The following is a 20,481-nucleotide window of genomic DNA, read 5'->3' as shown; positions in this document are numbered from 1 at the left end:
GGGAAGTTATCCAGATGAGAGCCGAGGGAAGCAGCTTCCCCTTGAAGAGGTTTGTCAACAGCACATTGACTGATGACTTCTGTGTGACATCAGACACGACATTCTTGTTCTTAAAATCCAGTGAAAGTTTACTTTCATCCAGGCCGTCAAAGATGAACAAAACTTTCCAGACCACAAGCTTCTCTGCTGTGACCATCTTTAATGTTGGATGGAAAACATGGATCAGCATGAGGAGACTGTACTGCTCATCTTTGATCAAGTTCAGCTCCCTGAATGAAAGCAAAATCACCAGACTGACATCTTGGTTTTTCGAGCCCTCTGCCCAGTCCAGAGTGAACTTCTGCACTGAGAAGGTTTTTCCAATGCCAGCAACACCATTCGTCAGAACGACTCTGATGTGTTTCTGTTGGTCAGGTAAGGCTTTAAAGATGTCGTGGCACTTGATTGGAGTGTCATGGAGGGTCTTCATCTTGGAAGTTTTTTCAAGCTGCCTCACCTCATGTTGGGTATTAACCTCCTCACTCTGTCCCTCTGTGATGTAGAGCTCAGTGTAGATCCTGTTGAGGAGGGTTTCACTTCCTGTTTCATCATTTTCTTCAGTCACACTTTCACATCTCTTCCTCAGACTGATCTTATGTTCATCTAAAACCTCCTGCAGACCACTTTCTGTTGAAAAAGAAGAAAAAAGGTATAATTAAAAAGAAATATGTCTCACTATGTTAATTTTCAGTAGAATAGAGGGGGTAAATACCTGTCCTGTTTTCAGAGATGATGACATCAACAAACAGATCTTCAGTCTCACTTTGTACAGTGCTGGTATTACTGTGTGTTCGCAGTCCAGGTCTTGTTCCGGATCTTTCTCCACACTGGGAACAGGAGGAATCTCCTGATGAAGCAAACTGGTCCCAGTATGAGGTGATGCAATGTCTGCAGAATCATTTGGACAGTTACACATTTTTTTGTTCCTCAGGTTCTGGGCTTTAGCACATTCAATTTGAAATAAAAAAAAATATACTGCAATTTCAAGGGTTCAAAAGTAATTAGACAGACACAACAAAGAGCCAGCAAAGGCAGAGAAGAAGAAGAAAAGTGCAAGCTAGTAAACATGGATGTAAACAATGCTGGATTTAAAATACTAGCTTCAAAAACTGGCTTTGCAAATGTTTCATGAGGAGGGACATGGATTCAACACATTTGTTAGACCACACTAAGACACACAATGTGTTTTAGTAAGTAAGTCAATGTAAACATGACTTTCATTTGTTAACAAGAAAACTCCACAGGGCTCCTTTAAGCTATTATGAGACAATGAAAGTTGGTAAAAAATAAGCAACTGACAAAAAACAGAAAAGTCCACTTGTGAAAAATATCAGACTACTACTCTTTTGACTTGTATTGTGGTGCTGAACAGAGAGCTCTGGTAAATATCTTCATAATGCATCTTTTCATTTGTTTCTCTCTCTCACTGTTTTTGCTATAATCTGTCTCCCTGTGTGAGTGTGATACAACAGTTTTACAGATTTGACTTTTCCCAAACGTTAAATGTCAGACTCAGTTTCCTCTGCTGCAGTGGTCAGTCTGCACTGATTAATCAGCTGCAGCAGGCTGTTTGTATACATTTCCATTACCTCCTCCCATATTTTGTGCCTTTGAACAGGAACACATTAAGACACATTCTATATTGCATGAGACCAAAGACTCACTTTTCTTTCATTTTACCAGCACAGAGCCCCAGTGCAGTCCTTTAGGAAGTAAGGACAGACACAGTTTGACTTGTTACTAAATCCTTAGTAAATATCACCCTGGGTTACCTACTACTACTTTTGATTTTTTGACTGGAAAATCTAATAGCAATAACAGCCCTGTCTCTGTCTCTGATTAACATGTACATGAAGATCTGTTCAGCTGAACAGATAGCTGAATGGAAGGTAGCTCATTATTTCTTTCCACTGTGTTTCCTTCATATCTACACTACATCCTTAATCAAACCAGCTCACTGAATCTTCAGGTCAGTTTACAGTAGAAACAGTCTCTTACTTTGTGTCTGAGGGTCCAGGTTCATTACTGAAATCTGGAGGTTCATTGTTGGACCAGTCGCTCTTCATAGAGAGACGGCTGGACACTGGAGACTCTGCTCTCTGTCTGTGGAAACAACAATTGTTTTACATATATCATTAGTTCTTGTAAAGAGCAGATGTAACATGAAACATGGCACAGGCTCATGATTTAATAATGACAACAAATAGTTATGTTCATATCTCCTGCATGTTCTAAACATTTATTTACAGCTGCAAACTGGATATATTTCACTGAAGAGATTTTATCATCTACATGTTTGTCTGACATTTGAGGTGTGAAAATGACAAATGACAAAAAATTATTTTTATATGACAGTTTATTTAGTAACAGTTAAACTAAAGGCACTGCTGCCTGATGCTGTCAGATTAACTTGTGCATGTCTGAAAGCAAACAAAACAATCTGTCCTCTGCAACTTAACCTGTTGGAATATTGGTTGTAAAATTGTAATATTGGTTGAAACTAGTAAACATTTCAGGGCAGCAATCAAGCACTCTTTCTACAAAATTAAAGCTATAAACGAAGAAATAATGCAGTCAATGCTCAAAAAGCAAAACAGAATTATAAAAGAATATTGTTGTAATGTAGGTTATCATATTACATTAAACAACTGAATCATCTTCATGTCAGTTTACAGTAGAAACAGTCTCTTACTTTGTGTCTGAGGGTCCAGGTTCATTACTGAAGTATGGAGGATCACCTTTAGATTGGTCACTCGTCATAGACAGACATCTGGATATTAAAGACTCTGCTCCATCTTCCTCTTCCTCCAAATCATTCATCTTCTGGAGTCTGAGAAGTAAACCAGTAACAATGGAGAAACACATACATTTTAACTGCAACCATGTGTATAAACTTTGACTCTGGTTTAAATCCAACAAACAGACTTCAGATAAACATCTGTGTCGTTCTTAACTGTGACTTCTCTCTATTTTGACCACACCAGCATGCCACGTTACATCACTGTGAGGACGCAGAAACAAGGAAAAGAAAAAAAGAAACACTGTGATCTCATATTTTATTGACACAGTTTAATCAGCAAACAATTAATCAGTAAAATAATTGGCAGATTGATCAACAATGACAGTAAACATTATTTGCAGCCCTAATATTAACACTCACCCTGCCTCAGACTTGCTGTTTTCCTCCTTCTGCTCTGTCAACTTTAAAATGGAGTCTGTACAGACTTTCACCTATACTCCCTACCTGTTTGTTCCTCCCGCCTTCTTTACTGGAAATCCTGTGTGCACTTTTACTGCAGTAAAGGATCTGAGTACTTCTTCCAACACTGGAACAGGATCATTGATGATCATAAATCAGGAACAATTAACAATGTGCACAATTTCAGACTTTTTTCAGTTCATGTGGAACTATCATTATTCAACAACTCTGATTCTTCTACTTCATCAGTCCCTGTTACAGTAGGACGCCCCAAGGCTGAACGCTGCTTCATCAGTCCTGTGTGTGTGCAGGCTGCAGTTTCCTCATAACTTCACTGATAGAAGATGATAGTCAATGTTTCCTTGTAACAAAATATGCAGTCTGACTGGTACTGATGGTAAAAGGCAGTCGGTTCAGATGGTGTCATTTTACTCTTCAGGATGAGCTCACACTCTGTATGTAAAGACTGTAATGTATCAGTATATCAAACTGAGTATATGTATACTGTTGCAATGCTGTGCAATCACCCGATGTTTTTGTTGAGTATATACTAAAAGTTACCCTTTTTGGTCTAATAAAAGCAATAATAAAGACTTGAGTCCTGCAGAAATGCAACTGTTTGTTTCGTTCATGGACAGAGTAACCTGATCAACCAAATGAACCTGATTAACCCTGAAACATCCACATGTAAATTCACATGTGAATTTTGACACAGTTCCCCTCTGCAAGACTGCTAATGCTGAACCCACCTTAAGGCCTTCATCATTTAAGGTGATATTGTACTTTAACAGCATTTTCACAAACAAATGTTTAAATATCAAATAACAAAAGAAAAAAAGCAAACAAACAAGATACAGACTATGAATATGGGGTCATGTGTTTCTGTGCACCTATCAAGATTGAGCAGTATTGGGATCAACATGTGATGACAACTGTCAGGTTGTGTGCTCATCTTGCCAGGCCTTTGTCAATCAAATCTGGTCAAACCACACCTACACAGTCCTGGTGCTTTGAGTATTATTCCTTGAGAATGTTTTTTTTCTAATCTTTAAATGTGATTGTTGCTGATTGTATCATAAATATTTTATGTTATAGTGAAATACTTACACCAGGTGTTTAGTTACAGTCTACATGCAGTGAGCTCTACTATAAATACCTGATTAATGATGAACAATAAAAAGTCTTTCAACCAGTGAGGGCAAAGTATGCAGGTTCTTTTACCAAAGTAAAAGCAACATTGTAAAATACTCCATTACAAGTAATAGTCTTGCATACAAAATCTTACTGAAGTACAGAAATATATATATATCAGATGTGTTTCTTCCAACGTCAACAAAAACTGAAAATGTAAAAGTTCCATGAAATTAGAATTTATTGCAGAGCTGTATTGGATTGCATTAGATTGCACAGGTGTTCCTAAAATGTGCTTGCTGAGAGTATTATGATATAATACATTTTCTGGATAATCAGTTTCTGGATAAAACAAAAAGACAGGATTGTGTTTTTGACAAATGTAATAAATACCTGGCAAATCAAGTTACTTGTTCACCTTGATGCAAAAATCGTATAAAAATCCAAAATTGCCATTTAATAGTCCTGTTCAGTGATCTGCAACATTTTGTCAAGTCAAGTCACTATATGTGGTTTAAATCCAACAAACAGACTTCAGATAAACATCTGTGTCATTCTTAACTGTGACTTCTCTCTATTTTGACTGCACCAGTGTATCACGTTACATCACTGTGAGGACACAGAAACCAGAAAAAGAAAAAAGGAAACAATGTTTAAAAACCTCAACACTGTAATCTCATATTTTTCTGACATAATTTAATGAACTAAACAATTAATCAGAAAAATAACCAGCAGATTGATCAATAATGAGTAATCATTATTTGTAGCCCTAATATTAACACTCACCCTGCCTCAGACTTGCTGTTTTCCTCCCTCTGCTCTGTCGACTTTAAAATGGAGTCTGTACAGTCTTTCACCTTTACTCCCTACCTGTTTGCTCCTCCCACCTTCTTTACTGACAGCCCCGTGTGTACTTTTACTGCAGTAAAGGATCTGAGTACTTCTTCCACCACTGGAACAGGATCATTGATGATCATAAACCAGGAACAACTGACGATAAGCACAATTTCAGACTTTTTTTCAGTTCATGTGGAACTATCATTATTCAACAACTTTGATTCTACTTCATCTGTCTCTGTTACAGTAGGACGCTCAGAGGCTGAACTCTGTGTGCAGGCTGCTGTTTCTACATAACTTCACTGATAGAAGATATCAATGTTTCCTCGTAAGAAACTATGCAGTCTGACTGGTCTGATGGTAAAAGGCAGTTGGTTCAGATGGTGTCATGTTACTCCTCAGGGTGAGCTCACACTCTATATGTAAAGGATGTAATGTATCAGTATATAAAGTATAAGAGTATAATATGAGTACATATAAAATGTTACTCTTTTTGGTCTAATAAAAACAATAATAAAGACTTGAGGCCTGTAGAAATGTAACTGTTTTGCGTCGGTCATGGACATAGTAACCTGATTAACCAAATTAACCTGATTAACCCTGAAACATCCACATGTAAATTCACGTGTGAATTAAGGCCTTCGTCATTTAAGGTGATATTGTACTTTTACAGCATTTTCACAAACAAATGTTTAAATACCAAATAACAAAAGAAAAAAACAAACAAATAACGTTCACACTATGAATATGGGGTCATGTGTTTCTGTGCACCAATCAGGATTGAGGAGCAGTATTTGAATCAACATGTGATGACAACTGTCAAGTTGTTTGCTCATGTTGCCAGACCCCTTTCAATCAAATCTGGTCAAACCACACCCACACAGTCCTGGCAGTTTGAGCGTTACACCTTGACAATGTTTTTTTCCAAACTTTAACCTTCATTGTTGCTGATTGAATCATAAATATTTTATGTTATAGTGAAATACTTACACCAGGTCTTAGCGACTTTAAAAGTTCATAGCCAAAAGTAAAGTTCATTTTAAAACAATTAACAATATTTATCTATGCAGAGAATTCCTAAGGGTTAGATTTAATTTGGATAATAACACATGCACTTTTTGTCAAGAAGATATTGAATCTCAAGAACATCTTTTCTACACCTGTACTACTGTCAAGGCTTTTTGGGACAGAATACATGAATGGTTACTTACAAAGAATGTAATACCTGTTTTTGAATATCATATTGTTAAATTTGATGTTTTTATACAAAACAAAGATATCAAATTTATGTGTAATAATATCTTGATTATTGGTCAATTTTACATACACAAATATAAATTTTTTAAAGCTGCTCCTGTTTCTGTTTGCCGTTTGGTGCTGCGTAGGTAGTGTACAGTGGCTTTTTAGAGCTTTTTCTCTGAAAACAGCTGCCTGCTGCGGCCCAAAACAATGCTATGAGAGCACTGAGAGTGAACCAAAACAGTACAGTTGCAGCTAAGGGAGCTGTAGAGTCACTTATAATTCTCTGTAGGTTCATCACCAAAATGTCTTTAAAGGAGCAGCCTTTTCACCACTCAGGGGTCTCTGTTTTTGAAAGCAAATTGTTTTATATGTCGTTCAGTCAAACATTAAAAACTGAGTCCTTCAGACAAAAATATTTGAAGCCATGGGCTGATCCTGCCATTCATTTACCCTTACAATGACAAATTCTCAGTCCTCACAGTTTATGATCTATACTGTGGTCATTATGGTTCTCAGCTCTCTCTCTCTCTCTCTCACACAAACACACACACACACACACACACGCCACACATGCACATGCACACACACTCTCTCTGAGGCTCTTGGACCCGGTGGCTCTTTAAAGGTACATTTAGTTTTTTAGTTTATGGTTCTCTATCGTCTGTAGGTAAAACCACTAGAAAACTGAAGCAACGCATCAACGAACAAAAGAGTGCGAGACGCAGAAATAATCGTGATTATCCTGTTGCTGTGCACTTTAATGATACAAAGCATGACATCTCTTCCTAATGATTTTATGGTGTAGAGAAGGTAAAGGTGCCACCTAGAGGTGATGACTACGACCTGTTACTGAAGAGACATGAAGCTTTTTGGATCTTCACATTACAGACATTGTCCCCCAAAGGTCTTAATGATGAGTTGCTACTTAATGTGATGGTGTGAATATTAGTTTGACTGGGATCAGCCAGGACAGATTGCTATTTGATTGTTACCAGATTTATAGATTTATCCACTAATTATGAATTTTCTTCTATTGCCAGGTATTGAAGCCCTGTTTGGATGATTTTTGCACATTGTCTTCATCATCCCTATCTTTATGTTTTTCAATTGTGAGAGTCAATGTATTCTTCTATATTCATATTTTTTCTTAATGTTTTCCTATTTCTACTATTATATGATCGAATGTGGCTGTGTAAATGTTGTATTGTGGTAACCTCCTATCTAGAGATGATTTTGGATACATTGATTTTAACTTGAATTATATTATTCAGTGTTTGTATATAACTGGATGTAGTTGCATTACAAACCTCTCACTTTAAAGTTGATAGTTTTTATCTTATCTTTTATAGGACAGGACACCATGGTCTCAGCAAGGACTGGCAGGTCTGGTTTTAGTTTTTCAGGTTAAGTGTAAAGTAAGGTCAGAGTAAAGAGGATTGTGGTCTAATGTTACTTTTTGGGGACTCGTTGTGTATATTTGGATCCTCTGAGCTGTGATAAATATGAGAACATGTGAGTGTTTGAGCCCAGTGTTGAAGGAAGTTCAGATCAACGTCTCCCCCTGCTGGACAAACACGGGAACACCTGAGAGACTGAAGACTTCCTAAAAAAAAAAAGGGTCAGCAGCACCAATATGAGGGCTGAATCCTAATGTCCACCCTCCGGACAGCAGCACAAGGAGGGCAGGTGTGTATGTGTTGCACATAAAAACTCCATGTACTCACAGCAGTACTGTAGTCAGTGCTGCACAGTGGAAAGTATTGTATTTCGTATATTTCTGGGCTGCATTGTGTCTTCTCTCACATTGAATCTTTGCACTCCAGGAGCACTGCTGGACGCTGCTGTGTAGTAGTTTAGTGTATTTTATGAAGGATTAGTGCCATGTGTGGACTATGTCTTTGATTGCTTTTTTCTTCTTAGTGTGTGTGTTTCTTTTATTGTGTGTGTTAAGTTTTGGACACACTGCAAACCAATTTCCTTCTTAATCTTAATTTTTCTCTATTTTTTGACATTTCATAGACAAAATGATTAATAGAGACATCTCTAAGTAGATTTAATCTCTCCTCTCCCTACATGTTTTAAAATGTCTTTTTTCATGTATTTGTTTCTCCTTGTTGTGCGTGTTCAGTCTGTATGCATTGCTGTTTTCTTGTATCGTCACTTGGTGGTTTGCTGTTTCCTTGTTTGTATATTGCACCTGATTTCAGCAATAAAGTGAAAGAATAAAGAAAACACAGACAATCTGAAGTTAGTAAATTTCCTGGAAAGAAACAAGTACTTTAGCACCACTTTATAGGTCAAATAAAGACAGTGTTCAATTGGTGCAATTCCAATGAATGAATTCCAGTTGCTAAACTAGCATAAGCTAGTCTTTTTAGATAATTTAACACAAAACTAACACAAACATACAGGAAGAAAATAAACCAGTAAAACAGACATAAGATACACATTTAAGATGTACAGCATATAAAACAAAAATAATTGGTAGATCAGTGGATATAAATGAGTTTGAAGAAGGGATTTAAAGTAAGATAATGACTTATCAGACTGAGCTCCTCAAACAGGTTGGTCCAGAGACCTCATAGCAAAGACAAGGACCCATATTTATCTGTGATGATAATTAGCACTAATTCATTTCCCACCACTCAGTGTGAAATTATAGAAAAACAAGCTGCATTCATGCAAATCGTGGCTTTATTTATTTATTTATCATTTGTTTTAAACTGCTGATGGCAGAGATATATTTAAAAGAGCTGTAAGGACACATAAGTCGAAAGGAGGTTTAGCTGGAGATGAGTTGGACAGTACAGAAGATAAATTTCATGTTTTTAATCAAGTTGTGCCCACAGTCCGTTTGCATCATTATCGCTGTGTGCAGTGTTGTACAATACATGCAAGATTCTGCACTTATGTAGAAAAAAAGATGTAAAGGATGAGATTGGATTGGGCTGGATCACACAGCTGAATCACATGATCTCACCTACAAGTTTAAATTATGTAGTTTTTATTAAAGCCACCTGATTGTCTGACCAGTGTTTACTTACAGTCTGATGCAAATGACTTGTTAAATGTCATTATGAGATATAAACTGTTAATCTTGACATTATATTTGTGCATATAAAAGCTAGATACCTATACCTTTAATATTTACACACAGAGCAACTCTGAAATTTAATCTGGAGCCATGAAGAGCCTTTTAAAAGTAATCAATCAAATCTTTACAATCAATCCTAAAACAAACAGGTAACCAGTGAAGTGATGATAGAAATGGAGTAATATGATCTCTTTTCCTGGTTCTAGTTCAAAGTCTGGCAGCAGCAGTGGTCTGTGCTAGTTTTATATATATTATTTTAATATGTTTTAATGGTGAAAACAGGACTGGACAAGCTGCTGATATGATCATCAAAACTTAGACTTGAGTCAAAAAATACAAAGTTTTTCACCACAGAACCAAGATATGATTTGACCTGCATGCAGGTTTTCTGGACCAATGATAAATTCTTTCAGAATTAACTGAATGAAATTGGTGGACATCCAATCTTTCACATCTGGGCCCATATTTATCAAGCGTCTCAGAGCAGGAAATCAATCCTAACTGGCCGAAAATGATCAGAGTGACGCATCTCTGCTTCTACTTTTAGGAGAAAAAGTGTTTTATCAACTCTCCAAACTTGGTAAATGATTTCTATCTCTGCCAATATTTAGGAGCTGCAGGAGATGGAGTTCAGGCAGAGATATTCCCTGAGAGGAGAGATGTTTTGGGAATGCTTGATGACAGTGAGCTTATTAAAAGATTGTTTGGACTAAAACAGAATCATTAGTGAGACTGACTTTGTGTGTGATGCAGAGGAGAACACATGATGTTTCTACAGAACATCATTTAAATAAATACAGAACATCCTCTCAATGTTACACTTTATGGTAACAGGGAAAATGCTTCTGTGCAACAGTGACGATTCTGTCAGAACCGACAATGATGGAAGTCATGAATCAAACTTTGATCTGGCTTAATGCACGTCATAAAGATAATGAGCATGACGAGGGTCCTCAGTTACAGCCCACTAAAACTTTTATTTACACACAATCATGTCAGCTACATAATGAAGGTTATCTCAACTTCATTACAACAGCTCAAATATTTTATAGGCTTATTTTTTATTGAGGCTCCTTCAAATAACAGCAGAGCTACGGCCTGATATTTGAGAGAGGAGGATGCACCTGAACAATATATGTGTCTATTGTAATGGTGTATTTACCTTCATGTAGAGAACAGAAGTTAACTTGGGGTGTAGTTGAAAGAGGAATCGGACAGTGGAAGAGAGGATGTTCTTCATGGAGAGGGTTTGCAACATGTGTCTGTGCAATATGTGCAAGATGCAGCACTATTACAGGCTGTGAAACCATGTGGCTGAACCAAGATCATTTCACACAGCTGAGTCAAATTACCTGTTACCTTAATTAACATAATACATTTATTTATCAGGCTTTCTTTACAGTTTGTAAATATCATCTTATAATGAATTTTGGCATCATAGTTTTGTTACATAACCTTGGTAAGTTACCTGCCTGGTAACACATCATCATTATTTCTAGTTTGCTGCTCTGACTATGGTTAAACAGCAATGTCTCAATCTCTCCCAGGAGTAATCCTTCTCCTGCTGAAAGTCAGAGTAAATTCTCGTCTGCTTCATAAATTAGTTTTAGTTCTAACTCTCAGTGTGATTCTGAGATGCTTGATAAATATGGGCCCAGGGTCAAAGTCTGACCTATAACACCTTCTTTTTTAATCTTCTCTGCATCAAACAGCTCATGTACAACACATTTGTTAAGTGCTGATTCAACAAAATCCAGAGATTACTGTTCAATTTGTAGTCAGTTAAGAGACTTAAGTGAAGATGACAAAACCCACATCCAGACTCCAGTCCAGATGGATCATCAGGATAAAGTGGATCCTCTCTCAACACACACTCCTGGATATTCACTCACACTTATACAGAGATCAATACCATCTGATGAGAGAAGAAGAAACAACAGAGGTCATAAATCAGTGTTTAGTGAGACTCACTTCATCAGCTGTCAGTCAGTGATGTAGCACATCCAGTATAAAGAGCAGCAGGGACTTCAGTCCTGCAGACCAGAAGTGCAACAGCTGTGCAGCGTAGCCAGCTTCGTTTCAGCTCTCATGTTAACGTGTTGGAATGAACACACTGAGCTCCAAGCTCACACACCTGCAGAGACTTTTGGTATCAAGTCTGTTTACTCTGCAGATTTCACTGAAGTACACAGAGGAAATACACTGCTGAGAGTCATAAATACATCATTACTGCAGATATAGAGACATTCACTCATCAGTTTACTAATGGATTTACTGTTGATACATGTGAACTGTTATTGTTTAAAAGCTACATAGGCTCTGGGATTTAACGATCTTTCCTGCTGTCAAATCATCACATGACAATCAGTCAGAGCTCTCAGTTTAACACTTGCTGTGATTCTTGTACTTCAGCAGAGGTTCTGGTCTGTATGAAGACCACATGGTTACTAAATGTAATGATGGTTCTCTGAAATCAGAGCCAGTGATTTGCAGGCTGCAGTCAGATTGACCTTAGAGCTCTGACAAAGATAAACTGATCAATTCTTTAGTTTTGAAATGAGAAAACAAACACTTTCAGATGAGATTTGATGGTACAAAAGTTTGATGTGGAGGACCACTGTCTCTACACATCTTGTAAGGCTGCCAGCTGTAATCCAGCTTTATTTCCTACAGACATGAACACAACAACAACAGTCGTCTTCACATCAACTCAAACACATGATCACAACAAACGTCTGGCTGATCTGATTGGTTGACTGTTCTCTCTTTCTCTCTGTCTTTCTGTCCCATCTTGAAGCCTGTAACCATTCTCCTCTCACAGCTTCACAGAGGAAAGCAGCCACTGAGAAGGTTGAAGGTTCACCAGGAAATACTGGATCTTTGCTTTAATACAAACTGTATTTAAAACAATACTGCTGAAACCCGCACAGATTGACTCCAACTCTCTACTGACCTCAGAGTCTCCAGTCTACAGTGTGGACTCTCCTGAAGATCAGACAGCAGCTTTGTGTCTGAACTCTTCAGGTGATTTCCTCTCAGATTCAGCTCTCTCAGATGGGAGGGGTTGGACTTCAGAGCTGAGGCCAGAGAAGCACAGCTGATCTCTGACAAACTGCAGCACCTCAATCTGAATAAAGAATAAATGGTGTAGATAAAAATCTATTCATAATCCAATCAGATGTATTCAGGTTTTAAATGTGTAGTTCAACATTACTATTTCCTCATCAATGAGCTTTTCTCTAAAATGAGTAGAGTGACTTTGTCATTGTGTTACTGTGGATCATCATATTGTGTTGACACATATTCATGTCAACACTGATTGATAAAAAAAAAACCTGATCAGTTTAAGACAGATATTAGTTGAGAGGATCTTCTGTATACAGATGTGACTCTTTACCAAAAATTATAAAAATTAACTTACTTTAACAACTAACACCGGACATTTTCTACAGTTTCTTTGAGAATCAGTCATCTTTTATAACCACAGATTAAACGTTGTATAGAAAAATTAAAATTTGGACAAAAAAATTAACTTGATGGATGTAAGTTATGTATGTACATAAATTAGGTTCAGTTATTAAACATTAAGATCAACAATACTAACAGACAGTCGGTGAACTGACCTCAGAGTCTCCAGTCTACAGTGTGGACTCTCCAGAAAATCACACAGCAGCTTCAATCCTGAATCCTGAAGCTTGTTTCCTCCCAGTTCCAGCTTTCTCAGATGGGAGGGGTTGGACTTCAGAGCTGAGGCCAGAGTAGCACAGCTGATCTTTGACAAACTGCAGTCCCGCAATCTGAATAAAGATTAAATGATGCAGATAAAAATCCATTTATAATCCAATCAGATGTGTTCAGGTTTTAAATGTATATTTCAACATCACTATGTCCTCATCAATGAGCTTTTCTCTAAAATGTGTAGAGTGACTTTGTCATTGTTTCATTGTGGATCATCATAATGTCAGCCTTCTACAGACATCATCCAAATGTCACAACATTCAGACACATATTCATGTCATATCACTGATTCATAAAAACACCTTCATTGATCTCTCTGTGTCCCTTTGTTTGTGTGTGTGAGTGTGTGTGTGTGTTTTGAAGGATCAATATCAATGATCAGGCATTACTCATTAAAAGATATGAAAGAATACAGTAAAGAAATATCTCCCCTTCAGCAAGTAAACTTGATCGATTTAAAACAGATATTAGTTGTATTGGGAAGTCTATCCAAAAAAGACTCCATCTCCCAACATGCACTGTTCAGTTCACACCTTGGTGTTAAATGCAGACACTCTCGTCTCTCATTGGCAGAGACGTTTCAACACCAGAGGCAATCGCCACAACACAGCTGTGACATCACCACCCCGCCCTACCGCAGTAACCATGCAAGGGGAAGCTTCGCTGCCTCTGTGAGCCAGTTTACTAAAGGAGGTAACTCCATACATGTGTACTTTTCCCCACTGACTGGAAGATTCTCCCCTCACTGGATGAGGCAAGACTTCACCAGTGTTCGCCCGAACACAATCACCGGATCCGAGAGAGACCACTGGTAATGCAACCCAGCGCTCTCACTGCCTGCAGAAGGAAGCAAAGAATTTCTTCACGAAGATGCGGATAAATTCTCTGCCCCGCTCTTCTTCAACTAAGTCGACTCCACTGTTTTCTCTGCCATGCCACTGAGGATCAGCTTGCCTTGAAACCTGCCGATAGAGCACAAGGATGGCCCCATCCCCATCAGCATCTGAGCCGTGGAACTGAGTCAGACCAAAGATGGACTGAAACACACACCCTGCTCGCTTTCTGAAATGACCAAGTAAGCGGCTTAAGTCTGGGCAGAGACAGGTTATATTGTGTGTTATTTTCAGCTTCAGTGCTGTTGTTAGCGTTTAGCTTTTAAGCTTTATTGCTCATGTTTTGATGTGTGAATTGATGGACCGTCGAGTCCTTTTGTTCTGCTTCACTCCGAGGAGTATTTGAAGTTTGCTGTCTGTTTAGTTGTGTTTACCACACTACACTGTTTTGTGTTTGTCCCGCTCAGGACTGCTGTGTTTGTGCCACCATGAATGAGATAGTAAGTCACTTTGTCGATTGAAAATCAGACAACGTGCATTACAGACTGCTGTACGTACGCACGCTCTCTGTGGACAAAGCAACCACTTCTCCCCCCACAGTCACTTTCCCTCCTCTTTCTTCCCTCTCTTGTTACACACACATTGTTATCTACCATCAGACATGTGTTTTGGGTGAGTGCATAGACGCCGACCTCAAGGCAGCGCCACCTTGCTATTCTAACCAAGACATTGCGGTCACTTCCGCCATTTGGTCCTTGCGTGACATGACTTCCCTCCCAATATCCCTCAGATATTAGAATTCCGGGTGAACTCTTTTATAAGACTACCTTGTTTGGTCATTGGTCCTGATTTCAGGGTGGTTCCCTGTAATTATTAATTCATGTTAATAATTTAATTAATTTTTTATAATTATTTGTCTCTGATAATTGTTAATAATTGATAATAACCAGCCATGCTCCTCACAGATAAAACAGTTGTTTTCCCCATGTGAGGTTCTCTAATGGTTGGTGCACTGTATCATTAATTAATATTAAAAATTTTCTTGATTTTATAATTTATAATTATCTTTCATAATTATGAATTATTACTAAGAACCAAACGCACTCTTGCCAGATCCAACAGTTGAGAGGAACTTCTATATACAGGTGTGACTCTTAACCAAAAATTCTAAACATTAATTTACTTTAACAACTAACAGTGGACATTTTCTACAGTTTCTTTAAAAATCAGTCATCTTTTATAACTACAGATTAAACTTTGTACAGTAAAAATTAAAATATGGAAAAAATAAAATTAACTTGATGGATGTAAGTTATGTATGTACATAAATTAGGTTCAGCTGTTAAACATTAAGATCAACAATAGTAACAGACAGTCAGTGAACTGACATCAGAGTCTCCAGTCTACAGTCTGGAATCTCCAGAAAATCACACAGCAGCTTCATTCCTGAATCCTGAAGCTTGTTTCCCACCAGATCCAGCTCTCTCAGATGGGAGGGGTTGGACTTCAGAGCTGAGGCCAGAGAAGCACAGCTGATCTTTGACAAACGGCATTCCGACAATCTGAATACACAATAAATGATAAATAAAATCAATTTATAATCCAATCAGATGTGTTCAGGTTTTAAATGTGTAGTTCAACATTACTATGTCCTCATCAATGGATCATCATAATGTCAGCCTTCTACAGACATCATCCAAACGTCACCACAACATTCAGACACATATTCATATCAACACTGATTCATAAAATGCAGCCAAACTCAGTCAAGTTTGTAATTCGAGGATTAATATGAAATCAGACATGTTGGACTAAACCTGTTCATTATTTATTACATGACCTCTTTCTTCCTGTATTTGGTAGTTTAGGAGGTATGTGTAAATAAAATGTAAAAAATGTAATTGGTGGCAGTAATCATTCCTCCTGTCTATACTGACTGTGAAGTGGTCTCTTCCTAACACAGCTATACTGTAGCAAATGAGTTCATAAATTCAGCTGAAGCTAATATGAGGCTTTGACAGTCTGGTAGATGCCAACTTGATTTGTCTGACTCAAAGTTACAGACTATTTAGTACACAATTCCCTCTGAATTACAATCCCCCCATTGCAGCTCAGCAAGGAAATGCTGAAGAAACACAAAGATACTTACTTGATATGTGTGACTCAGACTGCTGAAGCCTCATATTAGTTTAAACTTTGGAAGTCATTTTTACACAGGACAAGACTGTGGATTTTGAATTCCTGAAAAAATGTAAATTCTACATATTTGTGCTCAGGCAAATCCTGAAAATGTATGAACCAAGCATTTGAAACTTCAGTGAAGGATTTCAATTGAATATATAGAAAAAACTACCAAAGCTACAGCCAGTGAACTAACCTCAGATTCTCCAGTTTACAGTTTGGACTCTCCAGTCCAGCACACAGAAGCTTCATTGCTGAATCCTCCAGGTCATTGAGACTGAGATTCAGCTCTCTCAGATGGGAGGGGTTGGACTTCAGAGCTGAGGCCACAACTTCACAGTGAGTCTCTGAGAGTCCACAGTCAGAAAGTCTGTCATGACACATTTATTACAACATATGTTATCATGAAAGAGGACACTTTGTATTTACTTCATGCATTTGATGACAAAACAGTTTGACATTCCCTACTTTGATTGACATTTGCTTTTCACATCAGTGGTTCAGCTAAACTTTTTAAAACTTTTTCTATGAAAATTTTTCGGGTGCGTTTTATTCCTTTAAAGTGACAGTTGAGCAATAACAGGAAACAAAGGTCCACTACAGGAATCAAACCACTGACATTGTGGTTATATGGCATCTTAACCATTAGGCGACCAGAGCACTCCTAGTTCAGCTAATCGTGTCTCACTGTTCTTGAATGAAACATTAATTCTCATCACTCTCTCATACCTGCAGACTTTTAATCTTTGTTTTGCTTTAATTTTGCAGATAAAGGGAGAGAAATTGGAGTTACATAGAGGCTCCCATAATGTTCACAGTCTGTCTGTGTGATCTGATCCCATGTCTGTCTCCCCAAAGTTAGCATGAGGCCATTTTGATTAGAAAACCATTTTTACTGTCAACTATTTTTAATTTGACTCCAGGATATTTTTACTCAGTTCAACTCAGTGAACAGTTACAGTTGAGAAATATTATGTCTCTTTGCTACCTGCTGCTGTCAGGTTCACATCCATAAGCGGGAAAATTTAGTGACTGTTGACCAACACAAATCAAACAAATGGCTTGACAATATTAGACCTGTACATAATTAAAAATCAATTTTAATTAAATGTTTAGATGTCCATGACAGATGACTGCATGACGTTTAGTTGTCAACATTCTGTTCTGAGAATCCGAAAAACTGATTCAACACACAAACAAAATTAATAAACCAATGAGGTTGAATTATTTTCAAGATGATGTCATCAGAAAGATGTTATCAGGGCATCAGCATTAAAATATAACATTGACCTGTAATGCGTGTAAGATCTCTTGAAACAGTCTGAATTCTACCATTCTGCTCTTATATATTCATCAGACCTCTGTGCATTTCCTGCTACAACTCTTCTCTACACCAACAGGAGAGAAAACACCTGAGAGTTTCTTTCTGTGACTAACAGAATATAAGAAAGACTTAAAAACAAGACTATGTAACACAACCTCCCTCTTTAAAATAAAAGGTTGAATTCATGAGAAATAAAAGGCACCATTGTTCGGTTCAACACACTCAGGGGCTTTGTCTCGTCTGACCAGTAGTTTACGGAGGCTAATGTTGGTTAATGTTAGCAAACTTTAGATATTGTTGTATAACTGACATTACTGAATTCATTTGCTGATTTGCTGATCCCCCGTGCTCAATATGAAATGACTCAGAAACCATTAAGAAAATAATGATGATGAAAGCAATTCTCTCTGACTTCAGAAATCACCTTTGCAAAATGATACATATCTTTTTTTAAACTCTTAATCATAGTGGTAAAAACAGTGTCTGTCTGATTATATATTATTTGCAGAACCTTCTCATGTAATAATACATTTACTGCATTCACTGATAACTGTAAAATACTGATATATGTTGGATTAAAATGCTGCTGTAATAAAATCTCAACCACAACCTTCATTTGTTTTACCAAGTTTGAGTGATGTCTCAAACACCCAAAGGAAGATAAATAGAAGAAAAAATCTAAAATCTAATAATAACTAGAAATAAATAGAATAACTGTGATCATTAACTAAACAGCTATTAACATAACCAACTAAAAATATTTATTATTTATTATTTGTGCTCATAACATTTGATGCAGCTCAATAACATCTGAGATTAAATATAACTGACATATTATTTCAGCTATAAACAAGCAGAGCACTATTTTAACAATAATAAGAATTTCATATTATTTATATTTGAAGAACTAAACTACTGATCTACACTGATTTATAATGCTAACCACATCTGGACTTACTGAGCCTTTCTGCAGTTTCTCACAGCTGGGATCAGTCTCAGTCGTCCCTCCTGTGATGTGTTGTACATCTCCAGGTTCAATTCATCCAGAACCTTCTCTGACATCTGCAGTATGTAGGCCAGAGCTGAGCAGTGGATCACAGAGAGTCTCTTCTTTGATCTGTTCTCTGACTTCAGGAACTCTTGGATCTCCTGATGTACTGAGCAGTCGTTCATCTCCATCAGACAGTGGAAGATGTTGATGCTTCTGTCAGGAGAAATATCCTCAGTGTTCATCTCCCTCAGGTTGTTGATGACTCTCTGGGTGACTTCTGGACCATTCTCTGTCTGACCCAGCAGGCTTCCTAAGAGACTCTGGTTGGACTCCAGAGAGAGGCCATGAAGGAAGCGAACAAACAAGTCCAGGTAGCAAGTTTTACTTCTGAAAGATTTCTCCATGGCTCTCCTCAGGAAGTCATCAAGAGATGGGTCACACCTATCATTGTTTCTGAAATACTTAGACATTTTCTTGAGGACAGACTTTGGTTTTGATTCGCTGTGTCCGTAGTCTTTTCCCAGGAAGTCCTCCAGTACCTCTGTGTTGCTGTTGGTGTAACAGTAGTGCATGTAGACTGCAGCCAGAAACTCCTGAACGCTCAGATGAACAAAGCAGTAAACTGATTTCTGGAAGATCACACTCTCTCTTTTGAAGATCTCTGTACAAACTCCTGATAACACCGAGGCCTCTGTGACATCAAGACCACACTGCTCCAGGTCTTTTTGATAGAACATGATGTTTCCTTTCTGCAGTTGTTCAAGCGCCAACCTCCCCAGCTTCAGAAGAACATTCCTGTCAGCCTCTGTCAGCTCCCGTGGACTCGTCTCATGTCCCTCACCATACTTGTGCTTCTTCCTCTTTGTCTGAACCAGCAGGTAGTGCGAGTACATGTCAGTCAGGGTCTTGGGCAGCTCTCCTCTCTGGTCTGTAGTCAACATGTGCTCCAGAACTGTAGCAATGATCCAGCAGAAGACTGGGATGTGACACATGATGTGGAGGCTCCTGGATGTCTTGATGTGCGAGATGATTCTGCTGGACAGCTCTTCATCACTAAATCTCCTCTTGAAGTACTCCTCCTTCTGGGTGTCAGTGAAGCCTCGTACTTCTGTTACCCTGTCAACACATGTAGGAGGGATCTGATTGGCTGCTGCAGGTCGGGAAGTTATCCAGACGAGAGCTGAGGGAAGCAGCTTCCCCTCAATGAGGTTTGTCAACAGCACATTGACTGATGACTTCTGTGAGACATCAGACATGACGTCATTGTTTTTGAAATCCAGTGAAAGTCTGCTTTCATCCAGGCCATCAAAGATGAACAAAACTTTCCAGACAGCAAGCTTCTCTGCTGTGACCTTCTGTAATGTTGGATGGAAAATATGGATCAGCATGAGGAGACTGTACTGCTCATCTTTGATCAAGTTCAACTCCCTGAACGAAAGCAGAATCACCAGGCTGACATCTTGGTTTTCCGAGCCCTCTGCCCAGTCCAGAGTGAATTTCTGCACTAAGAAGGTTTTTCCAACACCAGCGATGCCATTCGTCAGAACGACTCTGATTTGTTTCTGTTGGTCAGGTAAGACTTTAAAGATGTCCCAACACTTGATTGGAGTGTCATGGAGGGTCTCCATCTTGGAAGCTGTTTCAAGCTGCCTCACCTCATGTTGGGTATTAACCTCTTCACTCTGTCCCTCTGTGATGTAGAGCTCAGTGTAGATTCTGTTGAAGAGGGTTTCACTTCCTGCTTCATCAGTTCCTTCAGTCACACATTTACATCTCCTCTTCAAACTGATCTTATGTTCATCTAAAACCTCCTGCAGACCACTTTCTGCTGAAAGGAAAAGAAAAGGTATAGTTAAAAAGAAATATGTCTCA

At 38.2% G+C, this 20,481-nt stretch overlaps 1 protein-coding gene and 1 long non-coding RNA gene across 2 annotated transcripts in view; one reads left to right on the top strand and one right to left on the bottom strand.

Moving 5' to 3' along the window:
- Window positions 1-20,481, bottom strand: part of LOC137197494 (NACHT, LRR and PYD domains-containing protein 12-like) — a 316,885-nt gene that overhangs the window by 293,871 nt on the left and 2,533 nt on the right. Inside the window, exons 4-8 of the mRNA XM_067610953.1 lie at window positions 18,577-20,437; window positions 16,491-16,664; window positions 15,502-15,675; window positions 13,166-13,339; window positions 12,496-12,669 (exon numbers count right to left, since the gene is read on the bottom strand). Of these exons, the coding sequence (XP_067467054.1) occupies window positions 12,496-12,669; window positions 13,166-13,339; window positions 15,502-15,675; window positions 16,491-16,664; window positions 18,577-20,437 (2,557 nt within the window). The remainder of the gene's footprint in view (window positions 1-12,495; window positions 12,670-13,165; window positions 13,340-15,501; window positions 15,676-16,490; window positions 16,665-18,576; window positions 20,438-20,481) is intronic.
- LOC137197499 (uncharacterized) lies at window positions 10,101-11,163 on the top strand. Its single transcript, XR_010931443.1, has 3 exons — window positions 10,101-10,225; window positions 10,579-10,681; window positions 10,722-11,163. It is a non-coding gene; the product is annotated as an uncharacterized lncRNA (long non-coding RNA).

The sequence above is a fragment of the Thunnus thynnus genome, chromosome 14 (assembly GCF_963924715.1).
Source record: "Thunnus thynnus chromosome 14, fThuThy2.1, whole genome shotgun sequence".
Lineage (NCBI taxonomy): Eukaryota > Metazoa > Chordata > Actinopteri > Scombriformes > Scombridae > Thunnus > Thunnus thynnus.
Note: the sequence above shows the minus strand (reverse complement) of the source record. Positions and strands in the feature narration are given on the sequence as shown.